The sequence below is a fragment of the Sorex fumeus genome, unplaced genomic scaffold, assembly GCF_029834395.1.
Source record: "Sorex fumeus unplaced genomic scaffold, SorFum_2.1 ptg000008l, whole genome shotgun sequence".
Classification (NCBI taxonomy): Eukaryota; Metazoa; Chordata; class Mammalia; order Eulipotyphla; family Soricidae; genus Sorex; species Sorex fumeus.
Window position 1 is genome coordinate 29964026 of NW_026606065.1, and position 15974 is coordinate 29979999.

Here is a 15974-nt window from a genome sequence, read left to right on the forward strand (position 1 = left end):
GACTATTTTATTTTTTGATAACTCCACTTCCCACATTGTTGTATTAAGCAATATAAAATAAATTATTTTGTGCGTGCCAAGGAGCCAAGGAGACAGGCTTGGGGGTGGGGCGGGTGACTGGACACTGGTGGAGGGACTCGTGGGGACACAAGTGCCCGAAAAAGCTGTATTGTGAACAGCATCTAAACCGCAGTGCTTAAATAAAGCTTTAAATAAACCCCCACTCATGTTCGTTTGATGAGCTTACAGTGTGGCAGGCCCCCCCCTGCCAGACCCCCGTCCACAGAGGCAGGAAACAAAGCACACTGGTGGGGGCAGGGCTGGACAACAGGCCACTGTGTCCTTCTGCCCTCTGGCAGCTGAGCTTTTCCCAGGATTTGCCCACCGGGCCCAGGAGCACTCACGGTCCTGATCACCCAGGGCTGAACTCTGGGTCCTTAGCCAGGAGCGGCCAGAGGCTGGCAGAGGTTTACAAGCCTGTTCCGTCAGCCCGGGGACCCTGCGCGCTTATAAATGACACCTCGCCGGCCTTAAACTCCCAGGGGCCGCTCGCTCCCCCCTCCTTCCCAGGACTCGGGCTGCTAACGGGTGCCCGTAAAACCAGCCCTGATGATTTTATCACCACCCTGGTGTGGACCCAGGTAAGGGGCGGTGCCTCCCACCGTGGCTAACTCTCCAGGCGCGAGGAATGCTTCCCCGACCCCCTCCCCGGCCATCCAGATGTTTTGCTCCCCGCCACAGCACCTGAGACACCAAGCAGGGAGATTCAAGGTCTGTTCCGCTGTCTGCCCACGGGCCCGCTGGAAGGGTCCAATGGTCACAGCCGTCCACGCGGGGTCAGGTACACCTGGGATGGGAGGGATGATGCACAGGAAGGGGGAGGAGCTGGGAGCAGGGCCAGCGGAGACGCACCGAGGACCCTGCAATGAGCACCTGCAGTCGGGCTGTCCCACCCCTGGGCGGCACCGGACACAGCTCACAGGGCCGCCCTGGAAAGCCCCGACTCCCCAACTCCCACCCGGGGTGCTCGGATACAGGCGACTGGGTCTGGCTGTAACTGGAGGAAGCGCGATGGGGGGGGGGGGGGGAGGGTCTCAAAATACTCAGCAGGGCCGAAGCAATAATGCAGCAGGTAGGGCATCTGCCTTGCATGAGCCAACCCAGGTTCGATCCCCGGCATCTCCTAGGGTTCCCCAAGCACCGACAAGAGTAATTCCTGAGTGCAGAGCCAGGAGTTACCCCTGAGCATCACTGGGTGTGATGCAAAAGCAAAACATGAATAAATAAATAAACAAAAAACCCCAAAATACTCTGGCAACCATATTTCTCCTGAGGAGAAGGGAATGATCTCAATCTAAACAGACTCTCAATTTTATTGATTTTTTTGGGGAGGGTGAGTCACACACAGCAATGCTCAGGGGTTACTCCTGGCTCTGCACTCAGGAATTACTCCTGGTGGTGCTCAGGGGACCATAGAAGATGCTGGGATGGAACCCTGGTCGGCTGTATGCAAGGCAAATGCCCATTTTTGCTGTGCTATGGCTCAAGCCCCCTCTCAAAGAAGCAGTCAGCTCATAAATAATGAATTGTTTGTTGGGAAAACTATGTTCTCAGTATCCTTTTTTAGAAAAACAGAAACAGGAAAATAACTCTTAAATGTTAAACATATTAAAGATACTTCAACATAGAATCTTTGTTTTGTTTTGTTCTGGGGTCAGACCCGGTGATTCTCTGGGGTTATTCCTGGCTGGGCACTCAGGGATCACTCCTGACGGTGCTCAGGGGACAAACGGGGATGTTGGGAACCGAACCCGGGTCAGACACACACCCTGCCTTCTGTACACGCTCTCCAGCCCCTTAATATAGCACATTCCTAACACACTTTTAAGTTTGTAAAAACTCAAAATCGAAACAAATTTCCATGTAAATAGCTTTTTTAAAAAAATTCAAAAACCAACAAAAACTGAAGTCAAAACTCAAGTGTACAAACTTTTCCTTATTAAGACAAAACAGTTTTCTAGGATCATTTGTCACTGGCTTAGAAGTGGTGAAAACTAAACCAGCTGCCAAAAATTATTTACTTTGCAGCACCAATGACCAAGGATGTAACATCCACTAAATGACCTGCAGGGAAAATGCAGTTTAATTTATTCTGCATGTTTTGGATTTCAGTTTAAAAAAAAATCTCATTACCATACTCAACTTTTTCCCATGCATTTCATCTCAGTAAGAAAACAGAGGCATGGGACCCGAGAGAGAGGACAACGGGGAGGGCACCTGCCTTGCACGCAGCCCACCCAGATTCAAACGCAGGAGGAGGAGAGACTGGCACATTCAAGATTTCTCAGTCAGGAATGAATGAGGAGATTCAAATCTCTGTGGAAGTTCATCATGAATACTCTCCTTTCCGAGGTGCAGGATGAAAAACTGGGATCAGGAGCTGGAGAGACAGGACAGCGGGTCGGGTGCTTGCCTTGCATGCTGCCAACCTGGGTTGGATTCCCAGCATCCCATATGGTCCCAAGGCCAGGAGTGACTTCTGAGCACAGAGCCAGGAATAACCTGAGCATCACTGGGTGTGACCCAAAAATGAGAGAGACAGAGACAGAGACAGAGACAGAGAGAAGAGAGAGAGAAGAAAAACTGGGACCCTGCCAACTCTTTTCTATATTCTCACAGATGCCTCAATGTCCCTTAGCCCCTGGCCTTTTTGACTCCACCAGCAACAGCGGAGGGTGGTGGATGAGGTGAAGCTTCGAGTCCACAGGCTGAGCGAGGCAGATAAGCTCTCAGTGGCTTAGAGGATCCCACAAGCGCTGTGAGCACCGGGCACGGGGAGGGGGCCTGGGAACGGCCCCCGCTCTTTGTAACCAAAGCCCTGGAATGTCATCTGTCTTACATTACGTCCACCTGGGACGCTGCCCCAGCGGCCAGCACGGGCAGCCGAGTGGGGCTGGAAAACTCTTCTGGTAATTGACATTGAAACTGTTTGAAGTTCCTCATTAAGGTCCCCTAAGAAATTCACTGCAGATGTCGGGGGAATGACGGGCTCCTTCTCAGAGAAATGCAGTCACCTGAAGGCTCCATCCAGAGAAGCCCAAATACCACAGCGCAGCAAGGAGCCCCGAGGGAGGGGAGGGGTCGGCCTGCCTGTCCCCAGGCTGAGGCCATTCCTTTCCTTGCCCTAGCCGGGATCCCAGGGTGTCCTGAATGTCATTTTCTTTTTCAAAAGCCAGGGTTGGTACAGCAGGTAGGGCGCTTGCTTGCCTTGCACGAACTGACCTGGGTTTGACCCCCGGCACCCCACAGGGTCCCCTGAGCCCTGCCAGGAGTGATCCCTGAGCAGAGCCAGGAGTAAGTCCTGAGCACAGCTGGGTGTGGCCCCCAAACTACAAAAACCAAACTTAAAAATGTGCATGTCAAGGATGCAGGCGAGGGGTGGTGGGAGCCAGGGACATGGGTGGGGGACTGGCGCTGGGAGACCACACACCTGAAACCCAGGGATGGGGCCGGAGTGAAGGGCCAGCGGGGGGGGTGTTTGCCCTCCGTGCGACCAACCGAGGTTCATCCCCATCCGATCCCCAAGCCCACCGGGTGTGATCCCTGAGCACAGAGCCAGGAGTCAGCCCTGAGCACAGCTGGGTAGAGCCCAAACCGAAATCATAAACAAGGTGGGGGGAGCAACAACACAGAGGGCAGGGCACTTGCCTTGCTATGGCTGACCTGGGTCAGATCCTCGGAAGCCCGGAGTGATCCCTGAGCCCTGAGCCAGGAGAAAGCCTGGGGATCACTGATATGGCCCAATAACAATATAAAAAAGGGGTTGGAGCCATAGTACAGCAAGTTGGGCATTTTCCTAGCATGCAGCCGGCCCAGGTTCGATTCCCAGCATCCCATGTGGTCCCCCGAGAACCGCCAGGAGTGATTCCTGAATGCAAAGCCAGGAGTAATCCCTGAGCATCGCTGGGTGTGACCCAAAAAGAAACCCCCCCCCAGTTCCAGTAGCGTGGCAGTCACACCCACAAACTGCCCCTGTTGCCATATAATCTCAACAATGGCCAAAGATCCAGAGACTATGAAATAAAGCCCTCAGAAAAGAGTGACACAGAATGTCCTGGGCAAGCGGCCACATTTGTGGCCTGAGACCTCTTGTACTCCAGCCCACTGTTGTACCAAAAGTAGCACACATTTGTCTGGGTTTAACATCCATGCTAGTAATCTCTTCTACAAGGGGTTAATGGCTCCAGGATGAAATTCAACAATCTTCACACACTTTCCTCTTATGGTGGTGGGAAGGTGCATGTTGGTTGGATTGATGTTTGAATATTATCTGTCACAAACTATTGTGAACAACTTTATAAATATATATATAAACAGCCTCAACTATGAATAATTTTGCAAATCATGATGTCTGAATGAAAAATTAGAAATTTTAAAAAATATATGAAATTAAAAAAATACAAATTCCACCTGAATTACAAAAAAAAGAGAATAGAACAGCCAGGAAAAATTTTAACTCAGAGGTAAAAGAATGGAAAGTATGAGACATCGATGATGAAAATTAATGAAAGTTACATAAATACATGGAGCGATGCCCGTGATCACTGCAAAACAAACCAGCACACAAAGGCCTCAGGGTCCTGACCCTGGGCTGCGCTTGACCAAGCAGAGCGGGCAGGGGACAGCAGCTGGGAAGGGGACTGCTGAGACAGATCTGACCCGGAAGGGAACTGCTGACACAGACCTGACCCGGAAGTAGTCGGAAGGAATCGAAGAGAAGGGGCATGCTGGTGCTCAGGAGCACTGGGGAGGACAGAGATTGGGCGAGGAGATGTGCCATGGACACAGAGCTGCAGGGAGGGCGTTGAGGGACCCAGCGGCCACCACACACTTGGGGGGTGGCTGACAGGACTGTGACGAGGGTCAGGAGACAGCACAGTGGTTAGGGAATGAACCTCCCAGGTGCCAGACCTGGGTTCAAATCCTGGCACCACATGGTCCCCTGACACCACGGAAAAGGGCAGCACATTGTCCTCGGCCCCTGGACAGTGGCCTGGCTAGCCGAGAATCCTGGGGAACCCCCTGACCTTCCGAGCATTGCTTGGGAGACACCCCAAAAGAGCATGATGGAGTTCAGAGAAGGCCGAAGGGCACACAGCTGCTCAGAGAGGAGCACGTGGAGATGCCCAAACACATACCCCTGGCCCCCCGCAAGCACTCCCCAGGGAGACCAGCCCTGACCATCCACTGAGGCAGGACAAACAGCCAGAAGTGAACACTGAGCACAGAGCCAGGAGTGAGTCAAAACCAAAAGAAACAAACAAACAAAAAAACCCATCAGTGACCCCTGGGACTCTCTCACAGAAATGACCCCGACTGAGGCCAGTGCCACGTGTGGGATTGATCCAGGTGCCCACCACCCCGCTGCCCGCCCTGGGGCTCTGGGATCGCCCACTTGGGAAGCACGGGGCCTCAGGGGGGGTTGGGAACAAGGCGGGTTTGGGGAAGGCAGGAGTGAGCTCAGGGAGCTGTGCCCAGTTGGGGGGGGGGGGGGCAGTCTAACCTCCTTCCACGTCTGCTCCAAGCCCCAGGTGACTCTGTTTCTGAAGTCCGGCTCTCTCCGGCAGCCGAGAACCCCTCAGACCCAGAAATGGGGACGGAGCAAAACTAACAGCAGTACCGCGTTTGCCTTGCATGCGGCCAACTGGGTTCCATCCCCGGCATCCCATATGGTCCCCTGAGCACCGCCAGGAGTAAGTCCTGAGTGCAGAGCCAAGAGTCAGCCCTGAGCATCTCCGGGGGTGACACAAAAAGCCAAAAAGAGGGAGTGACCAATCAGAACAGCTCCCACGGGGGCACCACCGCGCCCCGACTAAGATGCTTGTGGAACTGTCTGCTGTCACCTGGTGGGGAACAGCTTAGACGCCCAGCAGATGAGGTGGGGGAGGGGGACACGGGACGTGGTTCCCCCCCATCCTCCATCCTCCAAGAGTGGCAGGAACACTGCTAGGAATTCCACACACGGGCTGAACACCACACAGATGCTGGGGGGTGGACAGACAGAAACGCTGGCACTGTGACCACGAGGCAGGGAGTAACAAGCAGGCCAGGGGCCCCTTAGGCGAGAATCGGCTCCAGAGACGAAGGCAGGGAAGGGGCCGCCCAGCACACGGCTGCCCTACCGCTGTGCTATCACTCCGGCCCACTAAAATGGTAAACTTGTATTTTATTTTACCCCAAGAAGAAAGTCACTTCTAGCCAAAAACACTGACTTAAAAATTTCATTTCTTGGGGGCTGGAGCGATAGCACAGCAGATAGGGCATTTGCCTTGCACACGGTTGACTCGGGTTCGATTCCCAGCATCCCATATGGTCCCCTGAGCACCGCCAGGGAGTGATTCCTGAGTGCATGAGCCAGAAGTAACCCCTGAGCATCGCTGGGTGTGACCCCCCAAAAAAAAAAACAGAAAAAAAAAACCCTTAATTTCCTAAATGTGCTATTTCTTCATTCAGCAACACTCTATTGGGCGATCCCCACAGCTGGGGCACTGGGAGGGGATGGGGGTGCAGTGGGACATCCCGACAGCAGGACAGACATGGGGAGGTAGGGGGATGTGGTAGGGTGAGTGACAGTGACCGGCTCCTAGGGGTGCGGCCTCCCAAACCCCCCACCCGGCAGCGCCGGGCTGGGACACGGCAGGAGGGAGCTTCAAGCACAGAGGCACAGTTTCCCATCGGCGCCTCAAAGCACGGGTCGGTGGAAAATACTCAAAAAGGCCCTGGAAAACCAACTCGGGTCTGTCCTGGAAGCCGCCAGTCTGCAAGGTGACATTCGCGTCTCCCGTTGCTGGAGCGCCCTCTAGTGCCTCGGCGCCAGAAGCGCACAGGGCGCAGGCTTTTTCTTTGGACTATTTCCTAACCTGGCCTCGGGGACCCCAAGAGAGAGCGCCCCTGGCCGCCAGGAACATGGTTAAGATTTAAGTAAAAAGACGAGTCGAATGTAAGTGCTTTAAAATAAGCCTGCAGGGGGCTGGAGCGATAGCAGAGCGGGTAGGGCATTTGCCTTACACGCGGCCGACCTTGGGTTCAATTCCCAGCATCCCATATGGTCCCCCGAGCACCGCCAGGAGTGATTCCTGAGTGCATGAGCCAGGAGTAACCCCTGTGCATCACCGGGTGTGACCCAAAAAGCAAAAAAAAAAAAAAAAAAAAAAGCCTGCAAGGCCAGAGAGACTAGTCAGCAGGAAGGGCACTCGCCTGGGGCTGATCCCTGGCACTGCATAAGACCCCGCCATGGAGTGATCCCTGAGCACAGGGCCAGGAGGAAGCCCTGAGCACAGCCGGATGTGGCCCCCAAAACAAAATAAAAATTAGCCTGCATGCTTGTAAAGTGGCATCACGCAGACGTGGGTAACACTCTGAAGACAAGGGAAGCACAGAAAGGCTTACCCAGGGGCACTGGTTTCCCTGGTGCAAGACGGTTTAGCAACGCAGAACTTTGGTTGGGCCAAGAGAACAGTCGACCCCTATGCTGTGACGCTAATTGTACTGGTGGCAGCAAGGACAAGCCAGTAGGAAGTGTCTTTAATGTGGCTCTATCCTGGGGTCCTGCAAAAGCACCCTGGGGTCCCTGGCCTCCCAGTCCACCCACCAGGCTGGCAGCAGTCTTGGCAGACGCCCCCAGAGGGACCTGAGCAGATTCCTTTAGTACAAAAGCAGGCACCCCGGTCAATCTCAAAAGCCAGGCCCAGGGGCCAGAGAGACAGCAGGTAGGATGCAGCTGACCTGGGTTCCATCCCCGGCATCCCATAGGGCCCCCCGAACTCCACCAGGAGGTGATCCCTGAGCACCGAGTCAGAAGTAAGCCCTGCTCACATCACTGTCACGTGTGACTCAAAAACCAAAAAAAATAAATTAAAAAAAAATTGAAAGCTGGGTCAAGAGGATGAGCAGGAGATTCAGGGATGCCTGCGGGCTGGCCTGGGTGGCCAAACAGGGATGCCTGCTCTCCAGAGCTGCTGCCCCCACCGTGGGTCAGCTGCCCCCCCCATAGAGAACAGGCAGAAGAGCCGCCGAAAACACTCATGGGTCTGCCAACACCCCCCTCCTCGGAAGGAAATCAGGGCACAAGTGCGAAACAGTTTTGAGATGCCCACAGTTTGACCCCTGCAAGCTCACCCATGCTCAGGGCAGGCTGCCACAGGGCCAGTTCCATGTCCTCCCTCCGCCCCGCCCCTCCCTCCCTCCCCCCAGCACGCCTGGACATAGTGAATGAGTGACGGTGGTGGTTTCGCACAGACCCTGGCATGTGTGGCAGGGCGGGAGAGAGTCAAAGGGCCATGGAGCGAGCACCACTGGATATGGACCCCTACAAAGGCAGGAGAGGGAGCCGGAGAAATAGCACAGGCGGAGAACATTGGCATTGCACACGGCTGACCTGGGTCCGAGCCCCAGCCCCCTGGATGGTCCCCTGAATCTGCCAGGAGTGATCCCTGAGCACTGACAGGTGTGGCTAATAATAATAATAATAATAATAAATAATAATAGCAGGGGTTGGAGCAATAGCACAGCGGGTAGGGCGTTTGCCTTGCACGCAGTCGACCTGGGTTTGATTCCCAGCATCCCATATGGTCCCTCAAGCACCGCCAGGAATGATTCCTGAGTACAGAGCCAGGAGTAACCCGTGAGCATTGCCGGGTGTGATCCAAAAAGAAAATAACAATAATAATAGCAGCAAGAGAAATAAGAAAGAAGGGGACAGACATGGAGGGGATGGAGAGAAGGGAAAAAGGAAGGAGGCAGGGGAGGGAGACTGGGTTATATCCACATCCTTCAAGTGAGCTATTTAATTGATAAGCTACAAAACCAGAAACAGCGTGAAATAAATCTGCTGGAATTACAGTGGATTTTCCTACCCCAAAGCGGCCTCTCTGGAAACACAGAATTCATTTCCTCTGTGACTGCAGTATTTCTGTATTGCTGGTGGGATTCTAAACCACCTATCATGCACAAAGCCAAGAGGAGTGACCTGTGGAACTGGGCTGGAGAGAGAGGACAGCGTCGTCGGGGACCAGGATGTGGTTCCCGGCACTCCACAGGGGGGGCCCCGAGCCAGGAGGAAGCTCTGAGCACCCCGCGGGACTATCTGGCCTTTACTCTGAGCAACTGGAGCTGCAGGATTCCCTTCCAGCACTCCCCCCCCCCCCCTTCCAGCACCTGCTTTCCGCGCCGTAAAGCGGAGCCGCACGCCCCCTAGCGGCCGCTCGGGGAGGCACCGGCCGCGCGGCGGGGGCAGGGACGGGGTAGGGTCTGCGCCCGGGCTGAGCAGGTGCAGGAAATTCCTCTTGCATAGACCGTGCTCAGCCGCCTCCTGGAAGCCCTGAGCAGCGCATGAAGACCAGAACAAGGAATATATTGGCAAAGAAGAAATAAAACCGTCTTTGTTTACAAATGCCATGACCAGGCCGGAGCGATCCTACAGCAGAGAGCGCGTTTGCCTTGCCACGCAGGCCGACCCGGGTTCGATCCCTGGCATCCCATATGATCCCCCGACCCTAGTTCGGTCCCCAGGACTCTATGTGGTCCCCAAGCACCGCCAGGATTGATTCCTGAGCACAGAGCCAGGAATAAGCCCTGAGCATCACTAGGTGTGACTCCCAAATACACAAAAATAATGATAATTAGTGAAAATAAGTGATTATTGGCAAGATTATAGGTTACAAAGTTATATTTCCAACACACCAACAGTGAACAATTAGAATAAAAAATAGACATAGGGCCAAGTGATAGGACAGCAGGTAGGGCGTTTACACTAAGCACAGTACAATGGGTCAGCCTTGCACACAGCTGACTCGGGTTCGATCCCCAGCAATCCATATATATGGTCCCCGAGCACCGTCAGGAGTGATTCCTGAGTGCAGAGCATTGCTGGGTGTGACCAAAAAGCAAAGTGAAAAGAAAAGAAAAAGGAAAGCAAGCAAGCAAGCAGCCCTTATAAAAAGCTGTCACGGTCCTCCCGTTGATCATCGATTTGCTCGAGCGGGCCCAGTAACGTCTCCATCGTGAGACTTGTTGTTACTGTGTCTGGCATATCGAATACGTCACGGGTAGCTTGCCAGGCTTTGCCGTGCGGGCGAGATACTCTCGGTAGCTTGCTGGGCTCTCCGAGAGGGGCGGAGGAATCGAACTCGGGTTGGCCATATTGGCCACTTGCAAGGCAAATGCCCTCCCTGCTATGCTATCGCTCCAGCCATTATAAAAAGCAACTCCCCCTAAATGACAAATTTCGGTATAACTCTAATAAAACATTTATAAGATCTATACACAGATTCCAAATAAACTCTGCTGAAAGAAATAAAGATTTGTGTTAGAGCATTAGTACAGCAGGGAGGGCGTTTGCCTTGCATGTGACTGATCCAGGTTCAATACTGGGCACCGAGAGGGTTCCCCAAGCACTGCCAGGAGTAACCCCTGAGCATCCCCAGATGGGGCCAAAAAACAAGTAAGAAAAGAAAAAGAAATAAACAAACAAGGATTAAAATGAATGGAGTGAGATTCTGTGTTCAAGGTCTGGAAGAATCCATAATATTAAAATGTCTATTTTGGGGTTGGAGCGATAATTTGCCTTATATGTGGCCAACCTGGGTTCGATTCCCAGCATCCCATATGGTCCCCTGAGCACCACCAGAAGTAATTCCTGAGTGCAGAGCCAGGAGTAACCCCTGAGCATTGCCGGGTGCGACCCAAAAAGAAAAAAATAAGTCTATTTTCCCCAACTTAGATTCAACACAATCTCAATAAATGCGCAGCAAGCTAGTTCACGGATATGGGAAAGGGAGGAAAGAAAGTTTATATAGAATATTTATTCTATATAGAAGACTCAAGTATTCAAAATAGCCAATATAATTTACAAGAAGGAGTTCGTCCATCCTTCTCCAGCCCACCTGTCTGCCCCCACCACTGAAACAGGCCCTTCACAGCCCAATCTCCACAGGACACAACTGTTGCAGGTGGCTCAGGCTCTGAGCTGGCAACTGCAGCCTTTCAAAACCCCTGGCAGATCCCGTCCCTGCCAGCCAGGCCACACCAGAAGTCCTCCGACATTTTTTTGTTTTGTTTTGTTGCAGTGGAGTGCGTGTATATGTGTGTGTGTGGGGGGGGGGGGGCGGGGAGTGTCACACCTGACAATTCTCAAGGGTTACTCCTGGCTCTGCACTCAGGAATCACTCCTGGAGGTGCTTGGAGGACCATATGGGATGCCGGGGAGTGAACCCAGGTCAGCTGCTTGCAAGCGAGCACCTTACTTGCGAGAGAGCATGCCCTCTCTCTCCAGACCACCAGACCACCGTGAGTTTTTATAACCAATACCAAAAGCAGGGGGCTGGAAAGGTAGCATACAGAGGCAAGGCACCTCCCTGCACATGGCTGACCCAGGTTCTCCCAGGTGTGGCCCCCACACCAAACCAAAACAAACCACTGAAAGCAGAATCTAAGGAAAAAAAAAAAAAAGTAGCTTGGTGTCTGACTTCATTAAAACCAGAAACGTATGCTTTGTGAAAGGCTATGGTGGGCCAGAGAAACCAAACAGGGATTAAGGTGAGTGCCAGGCGTGTGGCTGACCCAGTTCCCAGTTTGGTCCCCAGAACCTCATGGTCCCCCAAGAACAAGTGGAAGCAACCCCCGAGCTCAGAGCCCCTGAGCAATGGCAGGTGAGCTCCCAGCCCCTAAAAGAGTCATGTTGAGAGAATGAAAAGATCACAGGAAGTCTCTGCAGAACACCCAGACAGCCAGCGCCCCACAACTCAGCAATAAGAAAAGAACAAGCCACTTCAGATGCACAAGGCCCCTGAAGACCTTCTGAGCAAGTGAGTCATCGATGGTTGTCCTTAGAGAACCGGAAGGGAAAACAAATGACTATGGAAGCAGAGGGGGGATCGAGGCCTCGAGTTTGACCCGTGGGGCCGCCCACATGCCATGTCTATGGGCTCTCAGGAACTCTGCCATCGGGCACACAGATAGATGTGCGTGAGCACTGCAGTCAGGAGTACAATACCTCCCACCCACCCTCACCACTAGCACATGTGTGGGCACCCCCGACAACTCCCCCCCACACACACACAGACACACACATACTATAATCGGAAGGGCTGCTGTGAACACCACGACAAAAGAGTGTGAGCCCCAGGGAGCACGTGTGCCCGCATCACACCCAACACAGCAACGAAGGTGTGGGAGGGCGGTCACAGCAAAAGAAAATAACAACCTACCACCACTGGGGCTGGAGCGATAGCACAGCGGTAGGGCATTTGCCTTGCACGCAGCCAACATGGCCGACCCAAGTTCGATTCCTCCGCCCCTCTCGGAGAGCCCGGCAAGCTACCGAGAGTATCTCGCCCGCACGGCAGAGCTGGCAAGCTCCCCGTGATGTATTCGATATGCCAAACACAGTAACAACAAAAGTCTCCAATGGAGATGTTACTGGGCCCACTCGAGCAAATCGAAGATCAACGGGAGGGCCTTTACTTTACTTACTTTTACTTACCGCCACTGAATGGTCAGGGCAGAGAGATAGGACAGTGGGTAGGGGGCTTGCTTTGCACGCGGCCAATCCAAGTTGGGTGCCCAGTACCCCATATGGTCCCCTGAGCACCGCCGGGTGGGTCCCAAAACTCTAAATAAATATAAGTAAATAAAACGGCTAACGGAGGAGGCCAGGGTAATAGGGAAATAGTCCAGTGGATACGGCACTTGCCTTGCATGCAGCTGACCTAGGTCGGATCTCCAGCACCCGAGATGGTTCCCCACCCCCCCGGCACAGAACCAGAAGTAAACCCTGAGCACTGATGGGTGAGCCCCCAAACAACAAACAAACACAAAGAATGGCTACTGATAATCTCCAACGCCTGCAAGAGTTTGGAGCAACAGAAGCATCTTCACCGCGAGCAGCTGGACCCGACTCTGGAGGGTCTGGCAGGTTCCAACAAAGCCAAGTCTAGGCCTCTCCACAGACAGCAATCAGGCAATTCCCAAGGGCTCCGGACACCTTAGACCCACACGAAACCCACCCATGGACGTTTATAGCAGCTCTACTCAAAATCCGCAAAATCTAGCGGCAACCAAAGCAGCTCCCATTCGGCAAACGGGATATATCTATGTACTGTAGCACTGTCCTCCCGTTGTTCATCGATTTGCTTGAGCGGGCACCAGTAACGTCTCCATTGTGAGACTTGTCGTTACTCTTTTTGGCATATCGAATACACCACGGGTATATCTACACACGAGAATATTATTCAGCCAGAGAAGAAAATAAGTTATCAGGGCACAGAGACAGGAGGACCCTCTGTGTAACAGGACAATGAAGAGCAGAAGCAGTCTAAAGAGTCCCCCCCACTGCTGGACAGCTGTGATCATGGGGCAGCCTGGGAAGGGCCAAACTGACCGGGATAAGATGGGGCTGGCCCTGAGTTTGGAAGGAGGAGGAGGAAAGAGAAACAGGTGAAGCAGAGGTACTGTAGGATAGACACGTGACAGTGTGCATTTACCAAAGTCACAGAGGGCACAAGCCAAAAGAGTGACAGTAACATAAACGGTTTCAAACAAAAATCACCGGGCCAGAGCAATTGGATAGCAGGGGAGGCATTTGTTTGCTTTGCATGCGGCTGAACTGGGTTCAATCAGGCACCCAATAGGGTCCGCTGAGCCTGCCAGGAGTGATCCCTGAGTGCAGAGCCAGGAATAAGCCCTGAGCACCGGTGGCCCCAAACAAACTCATCTGTGAGGTGTGGGGAACCCAGGAAAGAATGCAACCGTGGCAAGAGAATCTGGGTTACAAAGGGAGGGAAGCACCGTGGAGGGAATGGAATGAAAAGCTGTAACTGAGAGTGACGGAGGAGTGAGCTTCCCGGCAGCCCTGAATTCCAATTGTCAGAACCCACAGAGACGGGTCTAACAATTCAGATACCGCCACATGTACACATACACGTAAAGGGACACTGAACAATTAAATGAGGGATGGCAGATGGTACAAGCCAGGTTGCTCACTGTTGGAGCGAAAATTTACAAATAAGCGAGTGGAAGGGGCTGGGATGATCCATGTGGTAAAGGATTGGAAGTGGAGGCAGCGGGAACGTGATTCTCTGAGGAGCGGTGCAGATGGCTACATATGGAAATATTTATAGATGTGTGTGTACACACGGGCTACTCTTCACAAAGACTCCTCCACTGTCCAGCTGGGAAGACCTCGGGGAAAAGACCCCCCTTCGCAGTAGCACCCCCGGGAGTTGGGGGGCATTTACGGAGATGGAGTAGCAGCTGCAAGGATTAGCAGGGCTGGAGGCAAGACGGGCAGGAAAACAGCTGGGACAGCCACGGGAGCCAGTGCTGGGTCGGGAACGGTCTCTGCAGTCAGCCCTGGGGCCCGGGTCAGAAGAGTGAAAAGGCCAATGGCCGGAGGGAGAGCATCCACCTGGTGCAAGAGCCAAGGTGACTCCCCTGCCTCTGCATCTGGGCTGACACAGGCATTTCTGCAGCTCCACGGTGCGGATCTGACCCAGGCACAGGCTCTGGGCACTCCTGGTGGCCCCGACAGCCCAACAGGTGGGTCAAGAAGGAGCCAGTGAGCTAAGGGGCGGAGGAGAGCATGGTGAGCACTGGAAGAGGGTGTGTGGTGTGTGTATATGTGTGTGTGCCTGCGCGCACGGTCACGACACTTGCGGCCCAAAAGCTGGCCCCTTTTATAGCTCAGACGCCGAACGTTCTAGAAGTTCCCCCAGCAATATTTTCTCAGCAGCCTTTCCCGCTTCAGAGTCCGGCGCTCCTACTCGCAGAGAGTGGGTTGGAACGGCAGGTGACCAGAGATGTTAAAAGTGCCGGCCCAGGAACCCCAGACTTCACTTCTGAACCCAACAACAACGTGGCCACTCCAGGCCAAGGGGCCTCCGGGAGCCTCGGTTTCCTCGTCTCTATGAACAAGCCCTTGACTTCCCCACGCGGTGGGCGTGGGACCCAAAGGCGGGGGGACACGCACGCGTCTGCCCACGCGCGGAGACAGGGGACAGGCACGCCTCTGCACCAGCGCGGACCGGTCGGGTGATTTGCAAAGTGCGGTCCCCGGCCCCGCGGGCGTCTCTGCCTCTCCGCGGGCACCAGGCGGCCCTGGACAGTCTGAGAACCGCTGACCTGAGGCTCCAGCTGGTCCTGATGATACCAGGGAGACTGTCAAAGCGGCACACTCTCCTCACACGGTTTGGGGAGAAACGTTAGTAATTTCCCCCTACCCCCCAACTCCGATCAATGCTACTTGTGTGTGCTTCTAAATGTTCGAATGTCTCGATCGCTCTAAGCGAAAGCTCTGGTGGGTAAGAGATGGGTGGCACGGCCGGGGAACCGCGACTGCTCGCGGGCTGCGCTTATGCCGGGGCCCGACGCGGGTCCACTTCCCCGGCCCCAGCGAGGGTCCCCCGCAGCGAGGGGGACGACCTTGGCCCGGGCGTCCGGACACACGTGCTCCCTCCCGGCCGGGGTTCGCGCGGGCCGCGGGGGCTGAGCCGCAGTGGGACCTGGGCGAGCCCGAGGGGCACTCGGAAACTGCACTCACAGCCTGGGCAGCGTCGCCGCCGCCACTGCCGCCGCCGCCGCCGCCGCCGCACGCGCCGCCCTTCGCAGCAGACGCAGCGCCATCTTCCCCGCGCAGGCCACGCCCTCGACACGCCCACCGCCGAGGGGTCACGCCTCCAGACACGCCCCCGCCGCGGCTAGCCGCGCCCCAGCTCCAGCTAGCCACGCCCCGCCCCTCTGGTTAGCCATGTCCCGGCCCCAAGATAGCCCCGCCCCTCCTCGACTGGCCACGCCTCCATCACAGCTAGTCACACCCCTTCCCCGATAGCCCAGCCCCTCCCCGGATAGCCACGCCCCGGCCGGCCTTGCCGCGCACAGCCCCGCCTACGCCACGCCCCTATTGCTCAACGCCCAGCTGT

At 54.6% G+C, this 15974-nt stretch overlaps 1 protein-coding gene across 1 annotated transcript in view; it reads right to left on the reverse strand.

The window, feature by feature from the left end:
• CLYBL (citramalyl-CoA lyase) overlaps nucleotides 1-15690 on the reverse strand; it is a 173427-nt gene extending 157737 nt beyond the window's left edge. The window contains exon 1 of the mRNA XM_056109702.1: nucleotides 15596-15690. Within this exon, the coding sequence (XP_055965677.1) occupies nucleotides 15596-15678 (83 nt within the window). The 5' untranslated portion in view covers nucleotides 15679-15690. The remainder of the gene's footprint in view (nucleotides 1-15595) is intronic.
• Between the last annotated feature and the right edge of the window lie 284 nt (nucleotides 15691-15974).